The 21,421-nt window shown below is 41.9% G+C and overlaps 1 protein-coding gene across 2 annotated transcripts; it reads left to right on the plus strand.

The window, feature by feature from the left end:
- The first annotated feature begins 2,286 nt into the window (after positions 1-2,286).
- Positions 2,287-11,560, plus strand: PCDH18 (protocadherin 18). Of its 2 annotated transcripts, none has more exons than XM_005144425.3 (4): positions 2,287-4,791; positions 5,697-5,785; positions 5,919-6,082; positions 10,369-11,560. In XM_005144425.3, the coding sequence occupies exons 1-4, from the start codon at positions 2,287-2,289 to the stop codon at positions 11,028-11,030; spliced, it is 3,420 nt and encodes a 1,139-aa protein (XP_005144482.2). In that variant the 3' UTR covers positions 11,031-11,560. The 2 variants fall into 2 exon arrangements, with proteins under 2 accessions (XP_005144482.2, XP_012983293.2); XM_013127839.3 differs by having other exon boundaries at positions 5,700-5,785; positions 10,369-11,030.
- Positions 11,561-21,421: the final 9,861 nt, after the last annotated feature.

A 21,421-nucleotide genomic window follows, 5' to 3' on the forward strand; every position in this document is an offset into this window, starting at 1 on the left:
AAAGCTGTCCGTGAACTAATGGAATTAGATTATCTTTGAATTCTCTCCACCAGAACTTAGAATGGCCACTAATTCCTTTCTTTGCTCTTTTGGTGTTTGCAAAGGGGTTCACTAAAGCCTGAATTGATATAATTATTGGCTTGGATTGTTAGAGATTTAGGGCAGATGGCTATGGGTTTCTAAAGTCCCATTTGCTTGTGTTAGCTTTTCTAGTTTGCCTATAGGGTTTGGGGATCAGTAATTTGAAAGGGCTGCAAACTTGTAAAACAGTATTATTCATGGGGGCAGAATGTTCATCAGCGTGACCCAGTACTAAATACATTCATTATGGGCATTTCTATTCTGCACAATTTGCCACACGGTGCTGGTTTGTGAAAAAAAAAAAAAAGAAAAAAAAAGAAAAAGAAAGAAAAAAGAGACAATGGCTTATAAAATGCTTTTGAATGCTTAAAAAGAAGGAGAGTTCACGCTGAGCCTCCTCTGCTTTCTTTTTCAGCAAGAACCTTCTAAGTGACTTTGGCTGAGCTGTGCTGAGAGTAAGGAAATTGGGGGGATCAGAGCCTTACTCTTCACGTTTTTGGATATGGGGGGAATTTAAGAGAGAGAGAAGAGCAATAAAAGAGAGTGATGGTATGATTATGGGCAACAGCAATAAGCAAATGGACAAAGTTAGCAGAAAATGAAAAAGCAGGGTGAGACTGTGGCTAAAACACTAAACTTAAAAAAAACCCAAAAACCCAAACCAAACAAAACACACACAAAGAGGGAACAGAAATCACAGCATAAATCGATGCACTTGAACTGAGAAGAACCCACCAGGCTCTGTGACCTGGGTGCAGCCTGAAGCTCAGGTAACCATCTGCAGCAGTTCTGGTGTACACGAAGTACAGGATCCACTCAAAGATTATTGTCTTTTGTGCAGATATGTTGCAGTGTAAACACGAAAACCATTTTTTACCCATAGCGGAGAGGCAAGGAACTTGCCATTGTCCAAGCACTTATTATGTCCCGTGGCTTCTTTAAGGCATTTGGCATGGAGGAGATGTACTTAGCACAAATCCTCTCTCCGTGAAGCATGAAGAGCTTTTTCAACTAGAATGGAAAAGATCTTCTGGAGAACCACTGGAACAGCAGAGATAGAAGCGCAGCAGCCGGCGCAGAGACAATTGCACACACAGATACAGATACACACACATACAGACACACACGGGAGGACCAAGCACGGGCAAAGGTAGCAGCGCGGCGGGAGGGGGGAGCCGGGGGTGTACAGGGATGTGCACAATGTTACTGACTTGGAGAGGAGGAGGAGGGAGAGATGTCCCTTTCCTCCACACAGGAGCATGGGTGTTGAGGAGAGGCAGGTAAATAGGTAACTACGGAGCAGGAAGAGTCTCTGCCGGCATGGCTGGCGAAAGGCGGGAGGAGGAAGACCTCCCCCTCTTACCCCCCTCCCCCCCCCCATCCCAATTTACTAACCCAACGCACTGAAAACCTCCGAGTTAGTTAAGACAACCTAAAAGTACGTAAAGGAGAAAGGGCGCGATCGCATTTTCCGTGTCGGGAAAGGGAGGAATTAAACCCAGAACCCCGCTTAAAGTGCCCTGAGAAAGGAGGGGGGCGTTGATTTAAAGTTGCGTTTTAGTCATTTGTGTGAGTGTGCGTAACTGTGCCCCCCCTTCCTGTTCCCGGCGGCACACCGGCGGCCAGCAGCGGCTGGGGGAGGAGCTGCCCCCTCCCATTCCCCATTCCCCATTTCCCCACCGGGTCTCTCCCGCCCCTTTCCAGGTCCCCCCCCCATCCCGTTCCTCCCCCCGCCCCGGGCTGATTGGCTGGACGGGGCTCAGCACACGCCGGGTAAAAGCTTTGTCTGGGGAGTTGGAGCTAAGTTGTGGGGGATTTTTAGGCTGGAGCCAGCGAGGGAGGGTGCTCAGTGCGGCGAGAGCGGGCAAAGGAGAGGAGGGAAGTGAGGAGGGAAGAGGCACCGGGCGGGCGGTGGATCCTGGATGCTCCCGGCGGGAGAGGAGCCCGCTGCCTCCCCGACACGTTCCGTCCTGGAAGAGGAGCCGGGAGTCAAATGAGAACGCGTGGATTGCATACGGCTTGTACCTGGATGTCCTGGCACGGTGTGTATATACAGAAAAAGAACACAAAACTTTTCTGATCGGGTGAGATATTAATCCTTGGCTGAGCGGAAAAGGCGTTTTCAAGTTTGGAAGGACCAGATGTGCGCAGGGTTTAAGGTACGGAAGGCAGCCGCGATAATTGCTTTTTAACTTGCTTGGAGAAATGAATTGCAAAAACTTACAAATGCGCCGAGCCGGCGGTAAAATGCACTTTATATTCATTTTTGCACTGATGATAATATCTTTCAATAAGACTGTGCTGGGCAAGAATTTGAAATACAGGATTTATGAGGAGCAAAGAATCGGATCGGTAATTGCAAGACTGTCGGAGGATGTAGCTGATGTTTTATTAAAAATGCCTAACCCTTCCTCGGTGCGATTTCGAGCCATGCAAAGGGGGAATTCTCCCTTGCTTGTAGTCCGTGAGGATAACGGAGAGATCAGCATAGGAGCTAAAATTGATCGGGAGCAACTGTGCCAGAAAAACTTAAACTGCTCCATAGAGTTTGATGTGATCACTCTGCCCACTGAACATCTGCAGCTATTCCATGTTGAAGTTGAAGTGCTGGATATTAATGACAACTCTCCCCAGTTTTCCAGAGCTCTTATCCCTATCGAGATATCAGAGAGTGCAGCAGTGGGAACGCGGATCCCTTTGGACAGCGCTTTTGATCCAGATGTAGGGGACAACTCACTGCACACTTACTCCCTTTCTGCAAATGATTTTTTTACTATTGAGGTGAGAACCAGGACTGATGGTGCCAAGTATGCAGAGCTGATTGTGGTTAAAGAACTGGACCGGGAGTTGAAGTCAAGTTATGAACTCCAGCTCACTGCTTCAGATAAAGGGGTGCCTCAGAGGTCTGGCTCATCCCTCCTGAAAATAAGCATTTCTGATTCCAATGACAACAGCCCTGTTTTTGAGCAACAGTCATATGTAATCCAGCTCCTAGAAAATTCTCCGGTTGGGACTTTGCTCATAGACCTCAATGCCACGGATCCAGACGAGGGCGCTAACGGTAAGGTGGTCTACTCCTTTAGTAGTCATGTGTCTGCCAAAATTATAGAGACTTTTAATATAGATCCAGAAAAAGGACACCTCACCCTCCTGAAGCAAGTGGACTATGAAGTAACCAAATCCTATGAAATTGATGCTCAGGCTCAGGATCTGGGGCCAAATTCCATTCCAGCTCACTGCAAGATTATAATTAAAGTTGTGGACGTGAATGACAACAGACCTGAAATTAACTTAAACCTGATGTCTCCAGAGAAAGAGGAGGTAGCTTATATTTCTGAAGGGTCACCTCTGGACACTTTTGTTGCCCTGGTCAGAGTGCAAGACAAGGACTCTGGTGTGAATGGAGAGATAATTTGCAAGCTCCATGGACATGGCCACTTTAAACTCCAAAAGACTTATGAAAATAACTACTTAATCTTGACTAATGCCACTCTAGATAGGGAAAAGAGATCTGAATACAGCTTGACTGTAATAGCAGAGGACAAGGGAACGCCCAGTCTCTCTGCAGTGAAACACTTTACTGTCCAAATCAGTGATGAAAATGACAACCCACCCCGCTTCCAGACAAACAGATATGAAGTTGTTATCTTGGAAAATAACTCTCCGGGAGCGTACATTACATCAGTCACAGCCACAGACCCAGATCTAGGTGACAATGGCCAAGTGACATACACTATTTTGGAGAGCTATATTGTAGGGAGTTCTATAACCACCTATGTGACCATCGATCCCTCCAATGGGGCGATCTATGCCCTGAGAACCTTTGACCACGAGGAAGTAAATCAAATTGCCTTCATGGTTCAAGCTAGGGATGGAGGGAGTCAGCAGCTTGTTAGCAATACCACGGTGGTACTAACCATCATTGATGAAAATGACAATGCTCCTGTCATTGTGGGGCCTGCGCTACGGAACAGTACAGCAGAAATCTCAATCCCTAAAGATGCTGGAGTTGGATTTCTTGTCACCAGGATAAGGGCTACAGATAGAGACTCTGGTATGAACTCTGAACTCAGCTGCTCTATAGTAGCTGACAAGGAAAGCAGCATCTTTGTGATGGATCCCAAAACCTGTGACATATCTATCAATGTGAGTGTTGAATCAGTTCCAGCAAAACAATGGGAGTTTTTTGTCATAGTCCAGGATAAGGGCAGTCCCCAGCTTAGTACTAAAGCACTTCTCAGATGTACCATTTTTGAGTATGTCTATTCATTTGCAAGCACAGAAGCAACTTTGGTAAGCCAACCCTCTCTGGACGTCTCCATGATAACGATTATATCCTTGGGATCGATATGTGCTGTGTTGTTGGTCATTATGGTCATTTTTGCCACAAGATGTAATCGAGAAAAAAAGGACACCAGGTCCTACAACTGTCGTGTGGCAGAATCAACCTACCAGCATCACCCAAAGCGACCCTCAAGACAGATCCACAAAGGGGACATTACGTTAGTGCCAACGGTTAATGGCACTTTACCCATCAGATCTCACCACAGAGCTTCTCCATCATCATCTCCAACTCTGGAAAGGGGACAAATGAGCAGCCGGCAGAGCCACCACAGCCACCAATCTCTCAACAGCCTGGTGACAATCTCCTCTAACCACGTGCCTGAAAATTTCTCACTGGAGCTCACCCATGCTACTCCTGCTGTTGAGGTAAGGTCCACACGTCCATTTGCACATCCCTTCACTCGTGCCTTCACTGGGAAGCATTGAGGTACTCTGCATGCCACCTGTGAGACCAATTAGATCTATGCCTAATGAGGATATATGATAGGTTTCTCTGTAGATGTCACTGCTTTGCAGTTTTACTCCAGTATCGACTGAATCCATTACCATGGGGAACAAGGTTAAATCTATTATTTATAGATTAAATATTTATTGGTTCTTCCTTGTAAGATCAAAACAATGGGGTGTAACATAGTGCTTAGCTCTGGTTTACTGCTCACTTGTTCTGTCTTCCTTGCTCTCCCTTTCCCTCTGTTTAAGAAAGAGTGCCAGAGTATTTATATAGAGAAACAATGCAGGAAACCCTTTCATTACTGAGGATAGAGAACTAAAAGGCTAAACACGGATACAGTTTAAGTACAGCTGTTGTAATACATGGTCATAATATCTCAAACTTGAGACTACCTCAGTTTTTACTGCAAATGCTCTGTAATGGCTTAAATGAGAGTTCTGTCCTGGTAACTTTACATGTAGAGCAACAACATTTTGTTTTGAATTAGGATCCTGGAATGGTAAAGGGTTGATTCTGATGTATTAAAACAAAACTCTGCCTCATTTTAATTACTTGTTAATGAAGTAATTATTATGAGTTCAGAGGCTAATGAACAGCAGTGCATTTCCTCATTGTACAAAGTCTTCAGATGTTTCCTGTGGCAGACACTGTACTACAAAATAGTCTGTTGTACTGCATTATATATGTGCAGGTATTTGACTTAATTCAACTTTGAAAGTTAAAAAGAGCCAAAACCAAACCTGAGAAGCAAATTAATGGTTTTACAGCTAGGAATTTGAGCTTTCATTTCAAAGAATCAGTCTTCTCACCTTTTCTTTAGCAGGTTTCCCAGCTTCTCTCCATGCTTCACCAGGGCCAGTATCAACCAAGGCCAAGTTTTAGAGGAAACAAGTATTCCAGAAGCTACAGGTAAGAATCTGGACTGTTCTGCTATGTATGCATGTATATGCATCAGAAAACAGACCCATAGTTTTAATCAAAACGTGGAATGTAATGTATGTGAGATAATCTAATTCCATGATCCCTGCAATTCTCTTCACAGATATGCCCTGCAAGATATGGATAAATTCAGCTTGAAAGACAGTGGCCGGGGTGACAGTGAAGCTGGAGACAGTGATTATGATTTGGGAAGAGAGTCTCCAATTGACAGACTTCTTGGGGAAGGATTCAGTGACCTTTTCCTTACAGATGGGAGAATTCCTGCAGGTAAGAGCACAATGGAAGCTGACCAGTTTATTTACACTGCTGCCTGGCTGTCACTTTGATAAAGCTACTACTGAGAAAGCAAAAATTCTTTAGCTTGCAAGTCCTGTGTTTCCTTCCTTTTTACTCTGCTTCATGATAAATACTGAGCTGACACCTTCACATATATAGTAAAATAAAACCTCAGGTACAATTGAAAATCCACCCAGAGCAATGCCTACTTTTTTCTCTTATTCGCATTATCATGAGCTGGCTCTAAATTACCCCCAGATCACAATCTGCTCCATGTCCTTAGACTTTTAATGACTAGGTGGATGTTTCTGCAGAGCCAGGCAGTTGTGGTTTGTTAAAAATATACTGAGCTGTAATATGGGAGATAATATTTTCTGCAGTGGGTTTTGTCCATACAGTACAAACTTCTACCATGGATTGTGAGTAGTCTGGAAATAATGGATGGAGAAGAAAGTGTATTTTTTCCCACTGAAAAATGAACTGGCATGGCAATGGAAAGATCTAAATATGTCCCAGATGGTAAATCTTGCAACTCATAACTTCTAGAAGAAAGAACTTAAGAAGTACAATTCAGGAGCAGAGGGCAGGAAAACAAAAAGCTAGAATAGGAGGAATGAAAGTAAGATAAACGCACATGTACGTATTCACGCGTATGAAGCACCACTTTTAAGTTTATGCCCTGTTATAAGCTGAATATAATAGTGTATGGGAAATCATGTTGAGTACAGATACGTGAATTTTATAGTTACTTTAATAATTACACAGCCACTGGTTGTACCCTAGATCGTACACTTCAGATCATGTTTAGTTTTCTCTGTGTAACTGGCAGGGTTGTGTAACTCACTATGGCTCACTGAACCAAACTTAAAAGGTTTAGTAAAGTCATCTTATACATGAGACACATTGCTTTTGGGGCAGTGCAACACATAGTCCCTCCTAAAGTGTCCCTCACATGTTGCCTGGGCCGGAGGAGAGGAGCTGCCGAGGTGCTCCTTCTCTCTGCTACTATGGAAAACACTGGTGAGGGGTTGTGCCTGACCTTGGTGCAGTTTACCCTGAGACATATACTGTTAGGCCAGAGTAAACCCCCAGAGTTTAATTTGCTTTTCTTATACATTTTAGCTTTAAGATTTCCTTTGCATATTTTGCTCCAGACTTTTTATCACCTACTCAGGCATTCACCTTTCTCTTCAAATTAGTCTTATTTACTCAATGTTTCAAATCTGGAGGTCTTGAAAAGTTACTGGTTTTTATTTTTTCAGAATCTTTAACCTAAATCTGGAGTCCTAATGTATTTTAACTCTCATTTCCCCCTGCTCTTAGTACTTATTCGTCTGCCAGCTAGCATGAGGCATGTCTCATTCTCCCCTGTGATTAGCAAGGAGGGATCTGCTGGAGCTCTCAGTTGCCAGGGGAACTTCAAGTGCAGTGGTGTTTGCACTGGCATCCAGCCCTGGTGCTGCCAAGGAAAAGCTGTCCCCTTCTCCGTGGGCAGTCAGTGACTACCCACAGGTGGGAGTGGTTTCCTCTTTGCTAGCTGGGATACCCAGGACTGGTTTTCAGCTCTTGAAGTTCTGTCTCTAAAGAGGAAGCCAAGGGCTGGGATTTCCAAAAGGGCCCAGCTAATCACATTCAAAGTAAGGAAAACTCCTGCTGAGTGCCCATGGAGCTGGGCTGGGCTATCACAGTAAGCATTTAATGTCACCTAGGTGTCTGCTTGCCACTCTGCATGGTCTTAATCCGTCATCTAAGTACAGAACCATAGAATGGTTAGGGTTGGAAAGTACCTTAACATCACCCAGTTCCAACCCCCATGCCATGGGTGGGAACATCTTCCACTAGACCAGATTGCTCAAGACCTTGAACACTGCCAGGGTTGGAGCATACTGTATGCAGAACGTGTTCAGATGAAACTGAATTGATCTGCAGTCCAAACAAATGAAAAGCAGAAGAACTTCCTGGAAGTTTCCTGTTCTCCATTGTGAAATGTTTCTGCATTGGCAGTCTGGACACAGGCAAAATGTGTCCAGACATTGTGAAAGAGTCCTTTCAGTTTGTCTCTTTAAGGTGGAACTGGAAAGAAATGGAGCCAGTCCCTCGAAACTACAAAAATTACACGATCAAAAAGTTCGCTCACTGTCCTTGAAAGGCTTCTTTCTCTTTTTAAATCTCCACTAATAAGCTTTAAGTCTGAGAACGGGGGGTGGGGGGTGGGAATAATAATGTTGTTGTACATCTTTGCTTTTCCTTTTATTTATTGCTGATTTAAGGATGGACTGTGACACCATTCAATCTCCTCGAAGCATCTTTTGATCCTTTTTTAGGGATGTCAGAATTTACTACTTGATAACAAATCCAATCCTGATAACATTAGTAACAAAACAATAAGACAACCTTCACTGCTAATGAAATGCTAAAACACTGAATGTGAACCTCATTAATTTACAGGAGCCTTCTTAATTAGAAGAGTAATCTTCACCTTCTGGGATGAGTTGAGAGCTCGTCCAGGCACCATGGGTGACTTAGGCGTTTTTGTAAATCACTACACATGTGCTTTTCATACATGGGAACAAAGTGCTTGAAGGCATTTCAGTCCCTTGTATCAAAGCTCCAGCGACTGATATTCTCGAGGATGCTTTGTTTGCTCAAAGTTCAGTGGATCAGCAGCCTATTTCCAAGAGCTTGTGCAATCTCCAACTTGTATTCTTGAAGGAATTCTTACTCTCACATGTGAGACACAGAGAAAACTCATACTTCAAGGAACTGAAAGGACATTAGGAAAGCAAACAATATGGTAGGCTGTGTAAAGCACAGAGATAAATAACGCTGACAGTATGACAGTGGGACTTTATCAATCTCTGGTACGTCCTAAGCTGAAATACAATGTTCAGTTCTGCTTACACTGTCACAAAAAATATCTTTTGATAAACTAAGTGGATCCAGAGCCAGATGGGAAATGTGATGAGAAAGCAAGGGAAACTTACAGGGCATGACTGCAAACATTTCTTATGTATTCAACTATATAAATAGGAAGAAAAACTATTCTGTGTGGCTAATCTAACCGTTAACTGATAGAAGATTAGGGCAAAAATTTCTTATGGTCAAATTATACACAATGCAAAGAGTCTGGCATTTCTGAAAACACTCTTCTGAGATATGTGACTCAAATTCAAAGTGGCCCCTGCAGCACCTGGGTCTTTTCTAGCAGGTGTGCCAAGCACCCAGGCATTGCCCAGCCTGAGCCAAGGCTTCATGTCCTGCAGAGCCAGTTCCCTTTGGAGAGGCACATCCCTCTTTATGGGTCTGTCAAGTAGGGCTTTGTCTGTCTCCGCTTCCAGGGACCCTTCCCAGACCTCTCCAGGTGTTTACAGAGGATTCTTGCAGTGCCCTGCTCAGACTAGCATAGCTCCCAGGGTTGCAGTCACTTGTCCCACTGTGTTGCTCCTCCCTGAGAGACATCACTCAAAAGAAGCAGCTAGGAGAGTGTCTCTTGTCTTCTGCTCTTCAGTCCTCCTGGCTGGCCTGAATGACCACCTTGTGCCAATGCTTGAGCCAGCACGGTCCAGTGACCTGAGCTACAGAGTGGCAAGTGCACCTTGGAGTAACTCCAGTATAAACACTGGAGTCACAAGGGGTGCAAGTTAAGCCCTAGGCATTTTGATACTGTACAAAAAATTGACTGATTCAGTTAAAAAGATAAGATAGCAGTGGATCACTTCATATTCAACATACATTGTCAGATCAAAAGGAGACATGTCAATGAAGATGGAGGTCCTTCTGCACATTATTGTTCTTTCTTCTGTATTTCCCCTGTCATTTTTTTCCTACATTATAACTCTGATGTACTTCTCTAAGTGCATGTGGCAGACTTCACTAAAACTTAAGTAAATGTTTGGAGATAGAAACACCTTCATTTTATTTATGTATTTAATTATTTGTTTGATTTAATAGCAATGTATAAGAGGGAACAAGTTGCTTTAAGTCACAAATGCTTGTTTTCTGCCTGCAACTTACATGTTGATCTTCAGCCCTAGGTGAGAGATTGCATAACTGCCTTACATGTTGTGTATTTGTTCTCTTTTTTCGAGACCATTCAGAAATGGAAGTGCATTTAGATCCAGGCCATTTGTATTTGCCACCTTCCTTCACACAGAAGGTGAACCCAAAGACTGGATTTGAACACCTTTGGAGAAGTTCAGTCCTTGTGTTAGTCCCTGCAACTAAGCGGTATTTGCAGTAGGAGGGGGATGCTCACTCTCCTCTTTTCTCTCTTCCAGCGATGAGGCTGTGCACGGAGGAGTGCCGGGTTCTGGGGCACTCTGACCAGTGCTGGATGCCCCCACTGCCCTCTCCCTCCTCCGATTACAGAAGTAACATGTTCATCCCTGGAGAGGAGTTCCAGTCACCTCAGCTGCAGCAGCAGCAGCAGGGCCTCGAGGAAGATCCACAGCCCACTGATGCTAGCGAGAAGAAGAAGAGCTTTTCAACGTTTGGTAAGGACTGCCAGAGCGAGGAGGAGTCAGGGGACAACTGCACCTCCTCTCTCCTCTCTGAAATGAGCAGCGTCTTCCAGCGCCTGCTGCCTCCCTCGCTAGATGCCTACACGGAGTGCAATGAGATGGATCGCTCCAGCTCGCTGGAGCGCAGGAAGGGACATTTGCCAGCCAAGACTGTGAATTATCCACAGGGGGTGGCAGCCTGGGCAGCCAGCACACACTTCCAGAATCCTGCCAACAACGGGCCCACTCTGGGGACTCACTCAGGCGCGCAGCCTTCCTCCAAATGGCTGCCAGCCATGGAGGAGATCCCAGAGAATTACGAAGAGGATGATTTCGACAACATGCTCAACCACCTCAGTGATGGGAAACACGAACTCATGGATGCCAGTGAGCTGGTGGCAGAAATTAACAAGCTGCTGCAAGATGTCCGGCAGAACTAATTGTTTCAAAAGCCTATTTTTCCATATTTATGGAAAACTGGAGGAAAAAAAAAGAACAAACCGACAAAAAGAACAAAAAAAAGACTGAGAAGAACTGGCATTGCCAACTAGTTGCATTTATCATAAATGTGTCTGTGTATGTTGAATATTAAAATACTGTATTTTCATATGTACACAATGCAAGTGTGATTATCTTTATCTGTATTTTAAAAATACATTTGTACCTTATATTTATGTGTAATTTAACAAATAAATTTTATTTTTGTACGCCCACAGCAAGCATGTTTTCCTAAATGTATATAGATGGTACCACCATTGTCAAACTTCCACCATTCTTGCCACACAGGCATGTTAACAAAAGACAAAAGGAGGGGTATTGCTTTCCCTTATTATTTCTTTTAAGCCTGAAATGTTACAAATTCAAACCACTGAAAAGTTATGCAAACATTAGTTTCAATAAATGATCCAACACCTTGTTGCAATGTTTCATTCTTGTAATAAAGAGTTGTCAACTCCCATGGAACCTAAAATGTCCTTTTTGTTTTGATGCTTTTGGTCTGTAAAGTCATTCTCAAATTGAATCAATGGATTATTGCAGGCTCAGGCTAGGGTCTTTCTCTGTTTTACAGGTGTTTTTCCCAAGCGAACAAATAATGGAATTCAGTGATGGGATTTCCGATGTTATCTCTGAAAAAACCACCCAAAAAAGGCAAAATTTGTTCTGTTGTTGAACTGCAGAGCCAGTTGAAGTGAGTGGTGTATGCTTGGAAAACAGCATCAAGTCAGCTTTTCTGACTTCAAGCTGAATTCTCAATTCATGTAAATAAAAAATCGCAATTGACTGCTTTATCCTTGTAGGTGACATCAAAATAAAAGGAATGTTGCATCTCTCAGGAAAGCAGCTGATTATAGCTATATGTTGCCTCTGTTGTAAACGTGCTTATTGTATTTGAACTTCCTAGACAAGAGCAGTGCTGCAGGTACATTAGCTTTTGATGAGTCCCGTCCTTCCACAGTGGGGCTTCTCTCTGGACTGAAGGTAGCTCAATGAAAACAGTAATATATACCATGGTGCCGTCACCACTTGAAGGGTGACCTAACCAATATTTCTCAGATAAAAGTCAATGTGGTCTCTAGGTGCTTTTTTAAAAAAAATACTTTTTGTTTGGCCTGGAATACACAGATTTTTGTAATAGTAAACAAACTGATTTTAATATTGAGAAAGACTAGTGGGTTTTGGACTCCTTATGCTCATTTCAGGACAGTGTTATTAAGAGATGGCCACAAAACCTGGTATTTTGGGCTTTCATCAGAGCTGTAGATGAACATTTTTATAAGGTGTAGTTTTTTATTTACCAGAAATGTGATAAACTACTTAAATAATTCAAGTGAACACAGGCATAAAAACTGGCACATACTTTTATTCTGGAGAATTGCACTTGTAAAGTACTCTATAGAATATTTTTTAATGGTAGTTATAGAAAAATCCCATTTAATGATACCTAAAAGAGCCAGGATTTTGTTATGTGCATGAGCTTTATTGGTTTGCTCTGTGTGTGTAAGGAAACTTTAATGTCATAATTGGTTTCACAGTGCAGATACTTGTTGACACGTGGATTATGGAGAGACTTGCAAATTGTTCACAGTTCAGGAGTTCATGAGTATAGCTATGCTGGTTTGAAATACCAAGACCTCAGATCTCTAACAAAGTATCTGTATTGGCAGATGGAACTATCAAAATGTCATTTTGTCAATATGGCTTAAATGTAGCTGACTTAAAGGTAACTGGCTTATCAGCATTGGTACAAGAAGATCCTCTAACAGTGAAGGCTCTGTTTCTGTTTTGGAGAGTTGTTATAGCACCCTTTGAATGCCAACAAGACCTCAGTTTATTACTGAAAGGAACAAGTTATACCCCAATGGGCTGAGAGGATTGGGCTTGTTCAGCCTGGAGAAGAGAAGGCTGCAGGGAGACCCTAATGCAGCTTCCAGTACCTAAAGGGGCTGACAAGAAACCTGGAGAGGGGCCTTTTACAAGGACATGTAGTGATAGGACAAGGAGTAACAGCTGTAAACTGAAAGAGGAGAGATTTATATAAGATGTTGGGAAGCTCTTCCCTGTGAGGGTGGAGAGGCGCTGGCACAGGTTGCCCAGAGAAGTTGTGGCTGCCCTATCCCTGGCAGTGTTCAAGGCCAGGTTGGACTGGGCTTGGAACACCCTGGTCTAGTGGAAGGTGTCCCTGCCCATGGCAGAGAGGTTGGAACTGGATGACCTCTAAGGTCCCTTCTAATCCGAACCATTCTATACTGATGTAATGACCACAGCTCATTTATTAAATATTTGAAAACCTCTTCCATGTTTTCCTCCTTCCTTCCCACTAACAGCCTCAGTAGCCACAACCAGTCTCACCTGAATCCACCTACCTTCTCCACCACCTCAAGGGTGCAGGAGGTCATTTAAGTTCAGCCTGGAGCATTCAGTTGTTGAGTGTTGATCCCTACTGTTGCTTCCTGGATGGATTGGGGACTTACTTTATAGCTGTATTTCTAAGTGTGTCTCCAACTGCTGTTGACAGGAGTTCACAAACTGAGATGCTGCTGCAGTTCATAAAGGCATGGCTTTCTCCTTAGCTAGCTTGTTTCTGTCTCACTTCAGCCCACTCCTTTTCAGTTTCCTTCTTCATCAGTATGCAGTTTTGGTCTGCTCCCAAGTTCCCTCACCACCATCTCATTTTCCTTCCCTCTCAGCTGGCTGACTTTGCTTCACTTATCCATCTGCACGGCCCATGGTTGTACTCTAGTGTTTACAAAGTATGTGGTGTCCCAGTAACATTGCCCATGACTGAAATTCCCAGTTGCTACCTCTTCAGCTAAGTCTGGTTAACATGTTCCTCAGAAGCATTCTTTCCCTAATTTATTCATGTGCAACCATAAGCTCCACTGGATTTCTGTATTCCCCCACACTCAGAGCCTCACTCAGGTGACTGTATGGGTGGCAAGGGCTTATGTGCCCAGCTGCAGCTCCCTGCTGCTGACTGCACAGGAGTGGAATGGGAGAGGGAGTTTCAGGCAGAGCGAGTTCCTTAGGGAACCAGTGATTCCAGCCTGGGCATGGGAGGTGTATGTGGGCTGGCAGTTATGTTGAATGTGTAGAAGATGGTAATTTGACCATAGCTATTGAACTTGGAAATTATTTTATTTTTCTATTGACATGGATAAAACGCTGCTATTACTATTATTTATTGCTAAATCAGCAGCTGAGAATGAAACTCGTCTTCAAGTGGTGCAGATTCCTCCTTCATAAATAAATGCAGATAGATACAGCTTCCCATTTCTAGAAGAGGAAATATTAGACCTTTGGGCTCAGACTGATTTGTGCTGCCTACTTGCAGCACTTGCAGGGCAGCCTGATAAGCTCCATTTTCACAGTCACATCATCTACTAGGGATTTAAAATTCTGTTTTATATTTAAAATCCTTAAATCAGTTTATGCCCACTGGTCTATGTCACGTGGACGGTCTCAATGATTTAAAGAGCCATTGTTTGCAGAGGGGGCTTCCTAGCAAAAATAGATTGCAGTGAATGTTTCTGGTAGTGCTAGGCACCAAAATGTCATAAAATACGTAAGGTTTTCCTAGAGGGGATTTCTGTACCAACACAGTAATAGTATTTGGTGTGTGCGCTGCTGCAAGAATCTTATCGTGTAAAGAGACCAGTTATAAGATCCGTCTCCAGGAGCAAAAATGTTTACTAAGATTATATCTGAAATGTGTTGGAGTTTGAGCTGCATTTATTATTGATAGGAAGCTTGCTAAAAGATCTGTAGATTGTGGTAAATGAGGGAAAAATATATCTTAATCCTAGTCTGTTTAGAGTCCTTCTCAGGCTTCATTTATAAATAAGAGAAATTACATACATATATATATGTTTATATATGTGTGTGTATACACATATAAAAAACCTAACACCAAATCTTTTCTATGTCAAGAACAGGGAAAGTTAATATCACACGGATTAAAATGTAAAAAAACAAACAAACCCCCCAAAAGTCTGGATTTTTACATTTTGATAACTAATAGAGGGTTAAGAATTTGGTGATGTATTTTAAGCATCAAATGTGAGCATGATTATCCTGCCCAGAACACTAGCTTGCTAGAACTTCTATAAATGTTTGGCAGCCAAAAAGTTTCCCTCCTTGGTATCATTATGATAGAAAAGGTCATGAAAGCCAGCAAGTGATAATTATCAAAATACAGGTTGTTACTATGTGCTGGTGGTTCTGTGATTGTGACCACAGGTAAAATTAGTACGACTTTTGAACAGATACAAAGCTTAATGTTCAACCACCATCTTTCTCCAGACTTCACATAGGTTTTACTTTTTAGTCACTTCTGAAATGGCCAAACTCAAAAATGTTCTGAAGTCCTGATCAGAGATAGTGCATTGTTTGACTGTTTAATTTGTGTTTAAAGTATTTCTGTAACCACTACATTACACTTTACTATTTGGTGTCCATTAGGGTAAACATATTGAGAGGATGTGGAGGATGTGGCTGTCAATAATGTCTTTGTTACATTCTGCACCCTGGTCGTGTTTATAGTTAGTTGGTTTAAGAACAGCAATAGAAAGGAAAAAAAGCTACCGCAAAACATTTAACCTTTACATTTTCCTAACTTTTTTTTAATGAAAAATTGAAATTCATAGAAAATGCCAGGAAGCTGAATTTCCTCTTCTTCTCTGCAACCTGCAGAGAATGTCAGATGTTTCCCAAGATTAGAAGATGTGAAATCCTCGATTGTCAGCTGCATATATGAAACATAAACTTTCCAAACTGCAGCACAAGCAGCTAAAGTTTGCCTGCAACTGTAAAAACAAGCTGGATTTGTGAAGAAAATCTTATGTTTGAATTTTGTATGGGAGGGCAAATCATGGAGCTTACTCCAAGTTGCTTTAAAGAGCAAAAAGAGCTTTCTCATGTTTAGTTAGCATTAGGTTAACATGATCTCTAAACTGAGATCCCTAGGAGACTGTGGTACACATACGTTGTCCTTCAACAATGCAGACTGGCACAGTAAGGAGTGAAATTGTGCCTGAAAATATATCCAGGGCCAGACATTGTCTGCACATGACACTTGACCTGCCACATGTTCTGTAATGCAGTTAGAAAATAAAGGAAGTGATAATATTATAACTTCAATCAATACAAAATATTCATAATTATCAACCCTGTTGCACTGTACATCCCTGGAGCATTAGAACCATAAATGACTGAACACTAGGAAAAAAAAATAGTATTCAGGGATCATTTAACCCCCACTAATTAAAAGAGTCTTTCTGAAGAGATGCACAGGAACAGTTTTAACCACACTGTAAAAACTATTAACAATAGAATTGGTAAATAATACTTCATTTAATTAAAACTCAAGGGAGACTCTGACAGAAGTGGATAACAAACTAAGCTGAAATTTAACCAGTGCACACATTCTTCCACCACTTGCTCAAATAGCACTGTTGGAAATACAGTGAGAAATGACCATGTGGACTGTTTTACAGCTTACATAAAGCACTTAAAGCATCGCCATGCATTCAATTTCATAACATGACTTTGGTTTAGTACTGAGTCAAGAGAATAAAGCAATACACAAGGAATTAACAGCACCCCTTGTACGTAACTTAAATATTCCTTGAAGGACTTTTATCCTGGTAATGACCTCACTGAGTGAACACATTCAGAAGCTTACAAAGTAACAGAAGAAAGCTGTATGACTTAAATGAGACTTCTTTTCAGGTGCTCATGAATAATATTTCTAAGCATACTAAGGTTTGAAGCTACAAAATCTCTTAAGTAACCATAAGCTCATGCAGCATAATTTTTACCATCTAAATCCTAAATATAGAATCTCAAACATAGATGCCTACTTGTCAATTGATTTTTATATCTATGACTTACAGTGCTGCCAATGACTTTTGAGATGTAGGTGATTGATTGTGCATATTCCCGTGAAAATACTACATTCAGTTCTCTAGACATGGAAAATATCTGTGCCCAGTCACACAAAATTCTGTCAATACCTGAGTGCAGGCATGATAAGGGGAAAAACTATCCATTGCCTAACTTGTTTCAGGGCGTCAGTGCTGCAGAAGTTTTCCTCTCTGGGCACACATGCATGCAAGACAGGACTCCAGAGAAAATAGAAGAGTAAAAAGAGGGCCACATGTTGCAACAGGCACTGGAAAGCAATTGTCTGCCCTTTTAGGTGGTTATCCCTCAACTCTCATTTGTTTCTCTTCTCCTTCTAGATGAAAATATATGGTTTAAATGTTAAACAAAGACAGCAGCTTCAGTGGTAAAAATTGAAATTGTAGGGTAGGGTATTGGTTTGGACAAGAAGCTGATGCTTCCTGGGAAGAGAAAGTGATCTGAAGCTGGCGTTTCTCAAAGTAATGATATAAGTACACACTATACTTTCATGTACTTGTATTTTTGCAAGGAAGAATTGTCATAAGCTCTTGCTCTGGAGGTAGGATTTATTGTGGTAGGGTTTTATTTTTAAAAAAGACTTTTATCTTTAACTATTTTGTTTCAGGGTTTTTTTGGTTTTTTTTTTTGTTTTTTTTTTTTCTTTTTTTAATATAGCTTTAAGCCAAGTCCAGTATCCTGCCTTCTCACCTTCTCCCTTTAACAGCCCCTGGGCATTCCTGCTTGTGCTTTTTTGCTGTCACTGTTGCTTGAATGAAGGTAGTGTGGAGCAGCTCAAAGGATAGGTCTGGATGAAAACTAATGGCTTGCTCATGATGGCATGCATGCTGTTTCAGAGGTGAGTTTGTATATAGTCCGTATATGAGTCTCTATAGTGTAGCCGAGACTTTGCTGGCATTGATTGCTGCAGACCTATGCTCTTGGTCACTGGTGAACATGCAACTGTGATAGTTTGAACACTGTTAAGAAGACAGGTATGATAGCATGGAGTGCCAGGGAGGCTGCAGGATCTGGGTTCCCTGCCAGCATTTTGGGTGATGGACTCTGAACTCAGTGCTTTAGGGGTACTCTGACAGTAATCCATGGCCTAAGTGGTTCAAGCATGGCCATGAAGGGTGATCTTTCCCTGTAGGCTGGAGGTTTAATCCATGCTGCCATCATCTTCTTTTCTCACTTACTGGTTCAGGTGGGACATTTGCTGTCAAGTGTAAAGTTCTTACGTATTACGCAGAAAGCATGTAAGGTCTATAGATTCTACTCTGTTAAATTTTCTTTTTTGTGTTTAGCTGTGAAAATCAGTGTGAGAGGAAGCCTACCTCCTATTTGTTTCATTCAAATAATTCTTTCATTGCCTTGTCCCTTCTCTCACTGGTTTGGATGCTAATACCCTTCATCTCACTGAAACACTGAATAATGGGTTTTTTTTTTGGGAAAAAAATAAAACTAACAATAGGGAGTAAAGGGACTGGTAAGCCATGCTGTCCCATGTATCTAGGAATGCTCCATGCATGTAAAATCCACAGAGTTTTTACAGCAAATATGGACAGTGATACCAAGAGTTTTTTTGGTGCTGTATTATTGAGTGGAAACTGGTGATTTTGAATTGCAGCATTTCCCCACTTGGCAAGATTGTTTTCCAGCTAGTAAGGCAGTGTCCTAGGATCACCATGGCAATGTTAAGTATAAACCATGAATTATGCCTTAAAAAGAAAGGAAGTATTCTTGCTGCTGTGTATGCAAAATGAAACAGCCTCCCACATGTGGTACTGTGGCTGCAATAACTTTACATAACTCAGTGTCTTTATCTGTTAAAAAGATAAGACTTCAGCAATGATCATATTTAGATCTCAGAAGGAGAATTAAGACCATCCATTATTATGTACAGGAAAAAAAAAAAAGCTAAGACAAGGAAAATAAGCAAAGTCTGTATGAGAGGGGAGTGTGTTTGTGTCTCCTTTTCATGGGTTCCAGCTGGTCTTGAAATGAAATGGTTGCAATCTCTACACATAAGCAGATTTATTACATGCTTAAAAGTGCATTGCTATAAAACATGGTTGAAATGGAAAGGGATGCACATGTAAGCCTGGTAATCAACTTTACATGGACGACTCATGGACAGAGTCTTTCTATTTAATCCTGGATGGGGTAGTGAGAAAGCCTGACTGCTGATGCTCTGGAGAAAGCTAATTGTCTAATGAGCTGAAGGTACTGCCTGTGTGTGAGAAAGCGTGTGGAAAAAATCCATTTCCCAAGTAATATAGTAGTGTGCAAGACAAAAAGGAAAGGAACATGTTAAAAAAAAAGAGAAAAAGAGAAAATCCAATTTTCTTGTTGATCAGATCTGTGTTGCTTCAGGTAATGCCTGTTATTCGCAATATTTGCAAAGTGACAGCTAACCTGGCTGGCTTTTATACAAATGATGACAAACAACCACAGCAGCTTAGTGCACCTCTGACAAAGAATGATGGACATATTTTATTCAAATAAAATGGAAACATAAGCTTGGTAAATTGGCAGGTTTGAGACCACCTGGTCTTATTTTGACCCATCTGGCTTTCCTAAATTCTTACAATAATTAGGTCATCTAACTAAAAAGAGCATGCTGATTTGTAGCCAGACTAGAAAAATTTGTGGTGAACTATTTATCATGTTTCCAAAGTATCAGTGACTGATGTTAAAATCCTTATACATCCTCAGGATGGACTTTTGGGTTTTTTTGTTGTTGCTGTGGAAGCTTACGCCTGACTTGACTTTTTGGAAAGTCCTGTAATTTAAACTTTTAAAATCTTTCAGGAAGATAATATAATTTGAGCATTGCAGTTTCAGTGGTGCAATAGTTGAATGGCATTGGCACTGTTTTCAGGGATCAAGTTATGCCTTATGATCTTAAAAATCTGTGAGACAAAACCACAAGTGTAGAGTGACTGTTGAGGGGCAACCAAAATTCAGGTCTCTCCTACAGTTCTCATCTCACTGTAGCACTTAGAGCAGCAAAGTAAATGCTACACGTTTGAGTGCATGAGTTAATATGAGAAATAGCAAAGAGATTTGTCATTGAAAACATTTTTAAACAGCTGAAAACTCGGTGGCTTCCTGCCAGCGTGGGTGGACAGCAATGGTATGTTCTGATGCTCTGTACTACTCAACACAGATTTCTTCAGCATTGTTTACAAGAGCCTACACGAAAACACTCAGAGTGAATATGCAGCAGTTCATGTTAACTGTATGGAGCGACAGTGAAGGTTTGTCAGCATATGTAGTTCTGCATTTTTGTGTGTATCATAGTAAATTACCTCACCCCTTCATACCACAGGGAAACTGCTTTATGGCAAAGGTATGCATGTCATTAACTGCAATCTTAAATACAGGATATAGGCAAAAGAAAATGTGTTAAAAATATGTCAGAAAGGAGTCTGAAAGGCTGTTGTGTTGAGTAAGAATTTAATGGTAGTGTTTCACTGAAAACGAGGCTTCAATAGAACAGCAAACTGTATCAACAGTATCAACCTTAATTAGCATGTGAGAGAATAAGAATAGGTACTATTTCCCTGAAACTTGAGGAAAGCCTTCCAAAAGTCACTGTTAGTAGTTTAATAATTTATTTTAAACTGAGCAAAAAGGTAAATACTTATTCTCTTTCAGACATCCATGGAAAAAGGAAAGGCAGGGAAAAGGCCCGAACAGTGCTTAGAGTAGCAGTGTTCTACACTGTGTTACAGGGATTTTATACCTCAGAGGAAGTACCGTCTGGGGACACTTAGCTGGATGTCAAACATGCCTTTCTGAATAAATTGCCCAAGTCAGGTACTGTGCTGGACCTAGTAATTTGTAACTGGTTAAACCTGCCAGGTGTCTGTTGCCTTACCAGGTAGGATTCCTCTGGGGCTGATGAGGACTGGGGTAGACTCTCTTAGTGCAGAGCTGATTTCATTGAACCCAGTGGTTCCAGCACTGTCTATTTAAAGCTTGGCTGATGCCTGAAAATGCTGGATGTCCATCTGCATCAGCGAGAGGAGTCTGACTGAATTCAATGCCTTGTTCCAAGGTTTGCTGGCTGTATGGGTGATGGCCAAACATATGGTGACTCCTTAGGCTGGCAGGATGTGAGCACTCGCTTTGCCAGCTCCTCCACCAGTTGATGTGGTGGTCATCTGGAGAAGGCTTGTGTACACTCTGTCATTTTCTCTCTGCTTGTTGGACCAATGTACAAAAAGATTCATACCCTCTTTATGACCCAGGGCTCTGACTGAGCTAGCCAGGTAGCAAACGGTGCTTCTGGAGAGAGCTCAACTTGTGACTCAGGTGGAGAAGAGTGGTCTGGGGAAGAGGAGATCTCTCGTCTTTCTCGACTGAGTGCATTGTCCTTGGTTAATGGTCTTTTTCACTGAAAGCAGCAACATTATTATTATCT

This window comes from Melopsittacus undulatus, chromosome 7 (assembly GCF_012275295.1).
Source record: "Melopsittacus undulatus isolate bMelUnd1 chromosome 7, bMelUnd1.mat.Z, whole genome shotgun sequence".
NCBI classification, from domain to species: domain Eukaryota; kingdom Metazoa; phylum Chordata; class Aves; order Psittaciformes; family Psittaculidae; genus Melopsittacus; species Melopsittacus undulatus.